Below are 13,014 nucleotides of genomic sequence, written 5' to 3'. Positions count from 1 at the left end.
TGTACGCGAACATGCTGAGCATGTTCGGCCGACCCAAAGCCACACGAAGCAAGCCGATGTACGGCTGAGTGTTCGGCTCACTTCACTTCAGATCGGTCATTCACTCGGCTGCTCTTGGCAGCTTCGTGAATAGACACCTTTGTATTTTGAATTATTGGAGTTTATTCACTAAAGTCAGACAGGCTGTTTACTTTGCAAGGGAATTAACACTTTGCAGAGGAATTTTACATACGCTTAATAAATGAGATGAAGCTCTGTTGATTACCATCATACAATCATGAACAAGCAAAAACATTTTTTGTGTTCCTTGAATGTGAGTGGGTATTTTTTCCAAAGTGAATATTTACCACATTCACTAAGCAAAGGTAACACTTTCTTGCAAAGTGAACAGTCCATTTTTGTTACTAAATCAACCCCATTAAGTAATATTGCATTCACAAAGTGGTTTAAAGACTTATCATACTGAGATAAACAATAAAATAGCCATTGTCAATCTTCTGCTACAAAATCTAGCTGCCTGGCCATCTCTACCTTGTATACTTTCTGAGCTCAGTAAACATTTATCATCTTTTAAGAGCATAAAAGGGTATGTCAGGTCAAAAACATCCCTAAAAACCAAAATGTAATGTATTGCATCTTACTAATTGTAGTTGTCTGCATTAGTTTTAATTTTCTTTAGATGTTTTTTATTTTTAGCCATGTGATCCAGCCAGTAACACAGTCTTTAGATGGCTCAAATGTATGGAGGAACAACAGAGCCACCCATGAACATCAGCATTGTCACCCTGTCGGAAGGGTGGTGTTAGATAAACTAAGCAGTAAGGGGCCCAACTCTGAACCTTGGGGGACACCACTAACAACCTCAGACCATTCGGAGTATGAATAATTGATCACTACTCTCTGAATACGGTCTTTAAGCCAGTTTTCTATCCGATTACAGATTGAGTACTCTATACCTACTGACCTTAAATTATACATTAGCCGTATGTGGGGAACTGTGTCAAATGCTTTTGCAAAGTCCAAGCATACTATATCCACATCCGTTCCTCTGTCCAATGTATTATTCACTTCCTCATAAAAAGAACGTAGATTTCTTTGACAACTTCTGTCTTTTGTGAATCCGTGCTGACTAACACTGACGATATTATTTTCAAGCAAAAACAATTGCATGTGATCCCTGATCAAAATTTCAAGTAACTTGCCAACTATTGAAGTTAAGCTCACAGGTCTTTCATCACATTGGCCTTTCTCCAATCCATCCGTACCAAGCCAGTCATTAGAGAGTTTTGAAAAATTAGATACAATGGCTTTGAAATTACACAGCTTAATTCTTTTCAGGACACGTGGGTGCAAGCCATCTGGTCCAGGTGCTTTGTTCACCTTAATTTTGTCTAACTGTTTCTGGACCATATCAATAGTCAGCCATTGTGGTTCAGTAGAGGCTACAGCGCTGTCACCCCATTATGGACTTGAGTTGCAGCCTGTTACTTGGTGTGCACAGAGCTGAAGAAAGTATTTAATAGATTTGACTTCTCTTTGTCCCTAGTTACCAACTCTGAGTTATCTGTTAAGGGGCCTACATGCTCAGACCTGATTTTTTTTACTATTAATATATTTAAATAATTTGTGGGGGTTAATCTTGCAGTCTTTTGCAACCTCGTTTTGAATCTTTGTGAGCTTTTTTTTCTTTTTACATATTTTGTTATATTCTTGGTAGCTTTCAAATGACGACAGTGTTCCTTCCTTTTTATATTTTTTAAATGTCCTGTTCTTATTGTTTATGACTATTTTAACATTGGATGTCAGCCACATGGGTTTTAATTTTAGCCTTTTAAACATATTGGTTACTGGAATATATTTTGCCGTATGGTTGAAAACAATTGTTTTGAAACATTCCCATTTTTGTTCTGTGTTTTTGATGAAAATATTATTTCCCAGTTTAAGGTATCTATAACAAATCTTTGTTTCAAAATCATCACTGGTCAAACTGGAAAAAAATGAACTTCTTATTTATTTTAAATATTTAAAACTAAAATACATTCCTTTTAAGTTTTAGGGGAACATAAAGATTACCAGAATGGATTGATATTTCTCCCCCTGAACATAGAACACAGTCATAACAACATACGTGATATCCTTCCCTTAGAGCTTTTCTAAACCCTGGAAAACATTCCTCAGAACATCGACCTCTTGGGGCCTAAGATAAAAAAGAATATAAATCATTACATACACCATTTAGTAAACTATAAAAAAAACTTCAAATTAAAAGGCACAACATGTCAATGAATGAAATGTTATTCAACATAAGTAATTTTTAAATTACATCTTTAGACCAAAAAAATAAACCAAGAAAAAAATAATACAAAAATAAACTGTTAATTATAATCCCAACATATTAAAATGGTTACAAAGAAAAAAATCAATTTAATTGATCTTACCTTTTTTATTTTTTAGTCATGTTGTGTAATATTCTTCCATGTGTGTTTGGGTGGAATTGCAGCCGTAGCTCTAATTGTAAACTGGCCTTTTGTCTTTCTTAATTTTTTTCAGGAAAACAACATGGAATGCATAGGCCCTTGTTTACTTAAGTAATAATAGGGTGTTCACTTTAAAAATCAATTTGTGACTTTGCAAGGGAGTTTTAACTAAGCGAATGTGGTGAAAACTAATTTGGGAAAGAATACCCATTCACATGGAAAAAAAAGGATTTTTGCTCACACATGATTGGATGTTTGAAGTGAGCACTTGTTACATAATGCTAAAAACTGTGTCCCAAATTTACCTTCCACAAGACAGGCCCACCAAACATGTAGATAGGTGCCCACAGCCTGCCAACACCTCCAACAGGACTCAGAAATTGAAGGGGAAATATGATGGAGTCTTACAAGGGTCTGATACCATCTGGAGAGCAACCTAAAGTTTTGCTACTGAGTTTTACACAACATAGCTAATTTATATGTAAATAAAAATATTGTCTGTAAATAAAAATATTGGAGTCCAATTCTGACAAAATGTTTTGAGTGTATGAGGGCAGGGCAGAAAACTGTTGAGAGATAAAAAGACCATACAAAATGACATGAGACGGCGGGGATGTAGACACACAGAATGTTGCAAAGGGCCAGAGGTCCCTTTGTAGGTCTGACGCAGAGTTCATAGAATGATAATAGCTGGAGAGTTGGGAATAGGACAACCAAGCCCTAATAGATACATTTTAATTGTGAGTAAACTAGAGGTGTAAAGTTAGGAAGGTGATGACCTCATTGTGTGCATTACCAGCACCCAAGAATATTCATATGATTATATTATCCGGTGGACTACTGAATGATATGGATGTGAAGTAATCACTCAGTTTTTGTGCTATGTGCATTAAGTATAAAACAAGGGGCAAGTTTTTGGAGTACATCTGTCTGTATAAATGCACATGTTTGTTTTTGGCAATAACTGATGATTTTGGCACAGCGTGATAGCAGCAGGAAGTATGAACTTAAAGGGACTTTTTAAATGAACAACTGGTGGAAACATTTAACCTTGTGATGTGGGAGACAAGTTATATATAAACATATAAAATCGCAAAGTTTGTCTGTTTATAATTTAAAAATACCCCACAGGAGGTGTCATTTGCTGTCCCTACTGATCTTATGGTTTAGAGTAATTACATCTTCCAAGACAAAGTTTTATATTGATACACAGAATGATTCATTGCACTTTAAGTAATAGGTTCTAAAAATAGGGAAACCTGTAGCAGGAGAAATATGTAGACTTCCACTGCTGATCCCCTTCTGAAAGCGCTAGCTACTTTTTTTTCTTTGACCTCAACACTTTCGTGATAACTAACCCAAAATATTTTTTAAGTTGTGAAGTCAGAGGAATATCAGAACTCCAGATCTACATTTTTTATGTCAATCATTCTGGAAGCATTATATCCTTTGGATGAACATGACAGCCATTGACCTGCAGAGTTAAAAAGGAGCAAGAGTCACTAATGACAGCCTATGTATTTTCTTCCTTTAATTTCTGTCACCTGGTCACGTTTCCATGATATCAGCTGTGGTGTGAGAGTAAGTTGCTGATTTTCTGGAAGAGATCCATCAAAGTGGCCCACACGTCTCCAATATGTGACATTTTTGTTTTCAACTTGTGTTATCCAATTTACAATTTCCAGCGGGCTTGGCAGATCCCCCTTTTCTTTAAAATATATTTCCTTGTTATGTGGATCCATGTAGTGTACTAAGTGTACATAGCGGGACATCTTAAAAATACAGAACCATTAAATAAATCAAGAATACTATACAGTACATGTAGTACTCATGCATATAAAACATACTTGCAGATCTGTCAACCATTTCTTAATGCCTACAAATTTATCATTGCACAAAGTTTAATAGGTTTGTTTGAAAGCTTGCCAAATCCTATGGAAATCCTTCACTATCCCATTCCCATGCCTGGGACCCTAAAAATAAATGGTTCTTCCAGACATTAAAAATCATGTGTTCTTTCCATGGTGTCTCCTTCTTTCTCAGTGTCTGAGCAGCCAATCAGCAAGCCTGAGCTCTGTCATTTAGTGTCAAGGGAGTGTTCTCATTCTGCATCAGCAACATCCCAGAACTAACAAAGGAGATTTCCTGGGGTTTCAAGGCTATAGGGACTCCTGAAATCTGTTGCAATCCATGAAATTCATGACTACTGGGGGACCGTTATCAGTTTGGAAAATCACAAAAGCATCAAAAGACTTCATTAGGGCCACTTATGAAGTCTGTTGACAAATACATCATGATGGAGGTTTTAAGGTTTTTAAAACAATTCATACCAGAGGTGTGTCTCCTACAAATGACTTATAAATTCCTAAAGAAATATAAATCTTCCCTCACAATCCAGTTGATTAATATGGCTAGGGCCTGTGTACCATCACTGTGAAAAAAGTCCCCTACAATCTAGATGTGGATATTGAGAGTTAATGGCATTTACACTATGGAGGATCTTACTGCCTTCATTGAAAAACCAGGAGGCAAAATATAACTGGATCTGGAGCCCTTGGGTTTATTTCAAATATATGTCCCAATACACACAAATCAGGTCTCGGGATGGACCCTAATGACCCCCCCTTTATTTTTAAGTTCCCCTGCTGGGTGCCTCGGTGGTTCAGGATATGGGGCCTGCTCTTGAATTCTTCGGCTTCTGTTTATCTCTTTTCTTTAATTGTATTTTCTTTTCTTCTCTACTTTCTATTTTTTTCTCTGTTCTAGGAGACGCTCGTGGAACCGTTGCTTTATTCCACTTTATTTACCCCTGGAGCTCTCCATTGGGGCCCCCTCACATGCTCTCCCCCTCCTCATATCTTAATTAAGATGTAACATGCCTGATGTGACCATTTGATTGCCAATTGCACAGATTGATTTTATATACATCGGTCAATTAATCTTTCTATTCTTCTACCTGTTGAACTTGAAAATGTTGTATTGTCCTTGTAAGATTACTGGATTTTCATTGATATTATTAATTCCTATCCCACCTGAACTTAACCACTGATCTATCACTTTCTTAATCAATTAATCCCCACACAGCTACCTCCTCATGTATCACTTGCCCCTCCCATTTAGATTGTAAGCTCTCACGGGCAGGTCCATTTTGTCTTAAATTGTATTGTAGCTGTATTGTCCTCCTTATATTGTAAAGTGCTGCGCAAACTGTTGGCACCATAAATATCCTGTATAATAATAATATTAATAATAATTATTATTTCACAAAGAATTATAAAAAACTATTTATACATTGGGCTGTAAATGTATATCATATCCCTAGACCTGTACACTATTGTTATTTTTGTGGTCTCTCCTATTTTCATAAGAACTGATATCTATTTGGTTATCTTGATAATTAGTAATACAGAAAAGCAAAACAAAGGGATTTTATGAGCGTACTTGGCTAAGAACAGCAGAGTGGTGTTTGGTGGTTTCTTCCACCTTATTTAGTTCAGGAATTCTTTTTAGAGTGGAGTAGGAGGAAGAGTATTGGAAGAACCTGAATCTCCAGGAAAGCTTATACATCTCATGTATATTCACTTTTGAGGTCAATGGAACTTTTTAGTCCCATGGCAGTGCTGGTGGTGGTTATGTGTATTTCTCATTTGAATTTGTAATTATTGTCTTAGGTTTGTCCCTTTTGTTTTATTTTGTCCCTTTGTTCCCTTCTTTTTTTGTGGTGTGTATTTTTTGTCTTTAGTCTGTTTCATTGGGATGTGAGTAAGGGACACTCGCCTTTTGTGCCCTGACAGGTGGGAAACTAAGTTTTCGTGTTGAGTTTCGGACAGGCAGGGATACTTCATGGAAGTGCATGGGTTATGTCTTGGGGATATTAGATTTTTTCTTGTCCTTTCTGTTGCCTAGCAACAATTAACCGAGTCTGTCTCTTGAAGCGCAAGATGGCGGTGCGTTCCATCTGATTTATAGGACGGACCACGCCATTCACATTCTCAGTGGCTATTTTGACTCCTCTTTGACTGCTAACATACCTGTACCGCATGGCGTGTGCGCCAGTGGACTGTCCCTCTGCTCTCACTGAACCTCGGTGTCCTGTCGCTATGGCAACCCGGCATCTGCATTCGCAAAGTTATGGTAATCACTGCACATGTTGGATTGTTTATATAACCCTTTTTCCCTGGTATAAGTGTATGCTTTACATAATGTGGTTTGATATGATTAATTTGCAACAATACTTAGATTTCTCTTTCACTTGAAATTGGTGAATAGAAGCTTGTCTTTCTAATGACTCCATTGTTCACAGCTGTTTGGTTTTTTTGACGTCATGTGACGTCAGGGGTGTGTCCAAGGGTGTGTTTGCACTGCTTTATGTCTATTTAAACCCTCTCTGTTCTTATCATTGTGTCATTGCTATGCCTGATGAAGGGACCCTGTGTGGCCCCCGAAAGAGCTTGTGTAACTGACATGAGTTTGCAAAAAAATCTACGAACTTTGATCCTATAAAAAAAAAATGGTGTGCTGGTGACGTTTCTGCAATTATCTGTATTTGGCGGCGCCATCCGCAGTCATTCCGAGCACCCCTCCCCGATCACGGGGTCATACCGGTAAGGAGTGCAACTAGCCTTTTCTTTTTTCCTGATCCATCAGAACGTCGGCGGTCCTACGGAGGAGAAGGTACCGCATTGAAATCCTTCGCAAATTGTTGCGGCGTGCCCTGTTCTCTAGGTCATCCAGCTTTTCTGACATCATTAGCAATTTATGTGAGGTGGCTTTGAGGTACGTGCCGTTATCAGCCGAGTCAGTTTCTAATCTGTCAATACGCTGCTCCGCAGAAGACAGTCTTTTATGTTGTGAATCTAATGCCGATGATATGTTCCCCAGATGTAGTTTAATGGCATCAGCTACTATATGGGTAATATAATTTTTCAGGTGAGATGCTACCTCAGATGCCAGTTTAGTATAGTCAATGGGGCATAGGGGTTGAGAGGTCTGCATCTCACCTTCTGAATCCTCAGTGGCACTGTGTGAGGTGATTGCAGCCGGCGCCATATTGGCTGCAGTGTGTTCTCCCTCAATGCTGTCTGCTAGTGATCGTCTCGCCGTCTGGGGACGAGATACGCATTTATCCATGTCGCCCAGCGGGTTTGAGTGATCCGTTCGGCGGTGTTCGGACATGTAAGGCGGCGGGTACCCGTGTCAATAGGATGTTCGGCGGGACGGAGAGGACGGGATCGCCGCTAACTCATCAGGCGCCGGAACCGGAAGCCTTGTCCTTTCTCTGTTCATTTAGTAACTGTCTGGGTTGGGTAACATTAATTTTTATGTATTTTCTGTTTTTTTTATGTAAGGGTATTTGTATGTTGGAGTTTGTTTTTGGGATGTGTAAATATGGATTAAAATTAGTAAAAATATATTCTATAATGTCTTAAGTGAGGACTTCTTTCTTATCTGTTTACACATATAACGACTTCTTCAACAAAAAAAAAGTATCTTCAGCTTAAGGGTGTCCATAGACAGCTAAATGTTCTCCTATTTAATACCAGCTTTTGTATTCAGGCAGCCATGATACCTAAGACCTCCTTAATAGAGTAGTGGCGGCAGGCAGTGACTGCACTTGATAAGATGTAGTTACTGTTTGACCAACAACTTTCTATCCAGCTGAGTTGAAATATTGGTTACCCTTCATGAGTCTTTTAAAATCACATACGTGTGTTGTGATTCATTGAAACCAAGGCATAATGATACTGATACAGCAGCATCATCACTGTGATGTGAACCATAGCAATCATCATCAATCTAGCAATGAAGTCGCTGAGTTGTAAACCTAAAACACAATTAATTATTTTCCCTTCAGCAGACATAACATGGTATTGAAACTCACAGGAACTGCTATTAAACCCTCACATGTACAGTATGTGTAATGGCAAAGGAAGGGAGGGTATTATTTCTTAGAGTGTGTAGTTTTAGCAATAGTGTTTAATTTGTTGAGTGGTAAAGGATAAAAGCCTCATGGATTTGAGGTAGAAGCAGTGATATTTATTATATTTATTTTTTAATATTTTAAGAAGGTGAAGCTGTACATAATGGTCTTTTATGTTTTAGAGTTTTAATAAAAGGAAAGGAGCCACATGTAATGGATTGCTGCCAAGGTAAGTTTATCAGCGTTAGGAGGCCCCTTTGCACAGACAATTTGCTTTGAATGGGCAAAGGGATAGTGTATATAAAGGTGAATTAACTCACCTTATGCACAAGGCTAGGTAACATCATCTCAGTTTCCCTTTCTTTTATTTGTAAAGAGAGATATATGTCATGCAAAGCTTGAGCCAATAAGTTCACTGCAAGAAACACTCTATAAGGAGTTTTATCATCAGGATAATTTAAATTATATTTAATACTCTCCAAAGTGCAGTTACGAACAGGATAGGAAAATGTGAATGGAATCATAAAGTCCTTCAATAGATGTTTTGAAAAGCAGCTGTGTTCAGTTATGAGAATATCCTCCTGCATTGGGTCATCTGGGCGGCTTGAGGGGGTAATGCTATTAAAATATTCCTCCATTCTCACTATAGAGGGATCAGGACTTGAAAACACCAAACTGCAATTACTGATAAAAAAAAATTCTGCGTCCATTGACCAAAAATCAGGAAGGATAAATGTTTTATTTTTGTGATAAGGAACACTACGGAACAAAAACTTGTAATACATTCTACGAATTGAGCCGCAAATAATAAGAACTTCAGTAGTTGATGTCTGAAGATCTAGAGGGATTGTATTATGATTCTTCACAGATAACATGATCTTAAATTCAATACAAATTCCATGATTAGTTAACTTTTTGCTGAGTTGTTGGATCTCCCTCTCTCCATATTCATCATCAGATGTAATGATCCCAACCCAGTTCCACTTCAAACTTTTCAGTAACTTCACTATGGCCACATATTGCATCTCATTATCTGGAACTGTCCGAAAAAGGTTTGGAAACATCTTTCTGTCACTCACTAAAGTATCTCTAGCTCCATAACTAATCTAGAGAGAAAGAAACAAATGGTTGTTAAATTAAAGTGTATGTTAAACTTTCTTCTAGTTTTCATTTGTGTGAGGAAAGGTTAGAACTTCTGCTCCCTGGGGTTCTGTTACAGAGATTTATCCTCACTTCCTGTCCTCCTGACAACAATTTCACTAGACAGGAAGTAAAGGTAAATCAGCAATAGGGACAAACAACAGAAATATAAATCCTGCAGAGGTTCTATTCTCCCCCTACTCTACTGAAGACAATCATTTTTATTTCTGTCTTTTTTTGTTGGGGAGTTCCCATTACTTAGTGTATTGTTAAAGATTGCCAGCAGAACAGGAAGTAAATGAGCCCTGAACAATAGTAAAAGCCATTCAGGGTTCTAACTATTCTATACTCTACCCAAAACAAGAAAACAAGGTTTGGTTGAACATTCACATTGTCAGGTTTCTTTTAGACATGTCCAATTCGCTTGGTTCCAAAATGACAGAATTTTTTTCTTTTTAGTCTGCAGAAGAGCAAAAAAAGTGTGAGGTTCCCCCCAATTGATAACAGACCCTTTAGGTCTGGTAGGAATGTTAGGAGGGACCCCCAAAGTTAAAACAAAAAAAAAGTGTGTGGGGTTCCCCCCAAAATCCATACCAGGCCCTTTAGGTCTGGTAGGAATTTTAAGGGGGAATCCCAGCCCCCAAAAATGGGGAAACAAATGTGTTGTCCCCCCTAACAGCCCTACCAGACCCTTGATCCGAGCACTGGCCCGGCAGGGCAGGAAAGGGGGGACGATCGAGCCCCCCCCCCCCCTGCGCCTTACCAGGCCATGTGCCCTCGGCATTGAGAGGATGTCCCCATGCAGATGGGGACACAGGCCTCTTCCCCACAACCCTGACCCGGTGGTTGTGGGGGTCTGCAGGCAAGGGGGCTTATTTGCATTGGGCACCCCTTTAATTAAGGGGGCACCCAGATGCCGACCCCCCTTGTGAATGAGTAAGGGGTACTAGTTCCCCTACCCATTCACTAAAGGGTTAAATAAAAGAGGTATTAAAAAGTCCAGACTTTTGATAAAATCCTTTAATTGAAAAAAAAACAAAGAGCCAATTTTGAATTGGGGGGAACCTCACACTTTTTTCCCCTCTTCTGCAGACTAAAAAAAAATGTCACTGCTGCAATGAACAAACAAAATTTCGACCGGACTACCTCTAACACATTTTGTCCGAATCCGAATCCCAAAACGAATTGAATTTTGGACCTGAATCCCGAAAAATGAAATAACGCAAAATCCAAATCAAAACAAAACTAAACTAATTTTTTGCCAGTGCACATGTCTAGTTTCTTTTAGGAAGTAGAATTTCCATTTGATTAATGTTCCTCTCACTTCTTGTTGTATCTTCAGGACAAGTGAAATGAAATCTTTCCAATGGGATATGGACAGCAGAAGATAATCTGACATGTTTTTTTTAACCTTTGTCTAATCACTTTTATGTATCAGCAATCAAACAAATCCAAGAATATCCTGAAAGTTAAAGATCCAACACTTTCCATTAGCTATGAATCTTGCCCAGCCTCTTCCTAAATCCTGCACATTACTATTGGCCATTGAGGCAGCCCATCATGGTGATGGGCTAGTATGAATGTGTGTGTATGTTGTGGGACTAGTGGTTAGCTCTGACCCATAATTGTCACACCTTTGCCCATCAAAAGAGCACATGTTTTGGCTACATCAAACGTGCATTGTCTTATTATTGCACAAATACTTGCAGGTGCATGCAGTCCAACCAACAACGTCTACTACATTTATTTTAATTACCACCTTTTGAAGTATTAAGTGAAGTCACTCAATTGTATTTCCTTTTAAAAATGCCATACCTGTAAAGAAGGAAAGGAATATTTTACCCCCTGCTGCCTACTCTACTAAAAACCACTCCGATGCTGAGTGCTCTTCTACTTTCTTCCAGGACTGTCAATCTCTTGGATCTCCCGGGTGCTTAGTGGTTCTTAATGTGACCAAGATATCTCCTTTGTATCCTGCAATGATTGAACGTCAGAAGGAGGAACCACCGAACTCTGGGATGAGATCCAGGAGATCAACACTAAGAGTAGTATCTGTCTTGGAAAATAGTTCAGCAGTGGATTAACGTATTTTGCGGTCTATAAGACGCTCCAGACGATAGGACGCATGGCTTCTGTGACAGAAATTCTATGACTGTCTCAGTAATAACTGTCTCAGTAATAACACAGAGCAGACAAAGAACGACGTTCTTCGTCTGCTCTGTGTGATTACTGAGACAGCCATTACTGAGATTACTGAGACAGACATTAATGGCTTCTGTGACAGAAATTCTATGACAGAAATTCTGTCACAGAAGCTGCAGTTAGTGACTGCTGAGACAGGTGGCGCTGTCTCAGTAATCACACAGAGCAGACGAAGAACGTCGTTCTTTGTCTGCTCAATGGGCTCTATGGTGAGCTCCTATGGGGGATCATGACGGGTCACGGTCCCCCAGAGGAACGGGGGACCCAGAAAACCTCGGCGGGGGGCAGACACGATCGCCGATGCCGCCGCTGCTCTATTTAATACAAGGGATCTACTTAGATTGCTTGTATTAAACGAACAGCGGCTCCCACTGTACATTCAGCTCTGCTTGTCAGGAGCAGGGCTGAATGTTACAAAAATAAACTACTCGCCCGGCGCCCGAAACTGCATGTTACGAGCGTCGGGCGATAGGTATTCGCCCCATAAGACGCAGGCACATTTCCCCCCTCCTTTTGAGCGAAAAATACGGTACATATCACCAGAATTGAGTTTCATTAGTGTGCGAAAAAGGGAGCATAGGTATTCATTTACTTCTTTGCACGTATAACATTTTTTTTTCACATACAATTTTTATTGAAAAGTTTTGAGTACAAACATGTCATACGGTATTCAAAACAATTGTATAGCAGGAAAAATAGAGAACACACAACATCAGACAATATCTACTAACTAGTAAACATCACATTCGGAATGCAGGAGGAGTACCAGATCCAAAATGGTAACAGTAAGGGTGTATATTGCATAATGTGTAATGGAGATGGGAACTAGAATCCAATGATCACTTTTGACATAAGGTACCACTCAGTATCCTGGAACAGTAGCATCAAAGCTTTCAATTGCCCGGGAGATAACTCTGTCAGAAGGAACGGGGACCAAGTGGGCATCCAATTTGTCCAGTGACATTAATTTGTGAAGGAGCTCTGTCAGGGACATTAATGAAGGGGGGGAGGGTAACAACCAATTCATCAATATAGCCTTTTTGGCCTCCAGCAGACACAGATGTCCCCAACATGAGGGATGCCTAGAGGTGGGTGTACAGGAGGATGGAGGCAGTGCGTGAATTAAACATAGGGTCGGATTAAGAGACCTCTGGGACCCGAATTAGTGTTCATGTATGACAGGGCCATAGACCTAAATTGCTGAATAGAGGGACAAAGCCAGGTCAAATGATCTAAGTCAGGGTATTTGGCATAGCATTTAGGGCAAGAGGTTAA

At 39.2% G+C, this 13,014-nt stretch overlaps 1 protein-coding gene across 1 annotated transcript in view; it reads right to left on the bottom strand.

Moving 5' to 3' along the window:
- Positions 1–13,014, bottom strand: part of LOC108800276 (vomeronasal type-2 receptor 26-like) — a 32,811-nt gene that overhangs the window by 1,390 nt on the left and 18,407 nt on the right. Inside the window, exons 3-7 of the mRNA XM_018572249.1 lie at positions 9,264–9,503; positions 7,156–7,298; positions 6,395–6,592; positions 5,919–6,018; positions 2,074–2,197 (exon numbers count right to left, since the gene is read on the bottom strand). Of these exons, the coding sequence (XP_018427751.1) occupies positions 2,074–2,197; positions 5,919–6,018; positions 6,395–6,592; positions 7,156–7,298; positions 9,264–9,503 (805 nt within the window). The remainder of the gene's footprint in view (positions 1–2,073; positions 2,198–5,918; positions 6,019–6,394; positions 6,593–7,155; positions 7,299–9,263; positions 9,504–13,014) is intronic.

This window comes from Nanorana parkeri, unplaced genomic scaffold (genome assembly GCF_000935625.1).
Source record: "Nanorana parkeri isolate BGI_ZX_2015 unplaced genomic scaffold, ASM93562v1 scaffold1976, whole genome shotgun sequence".
NCBI classification, from domain to species: Eukaryota; Metazoa; Chordata; class Amphibia; order Anura; family Dicroglossidae; genus Nanorana; species Nanorana parkeri.
Note: the sequence above shows the minus strand (reverse complement) of the source record. Positions and strands in the feature narration are given on the sequence as shown.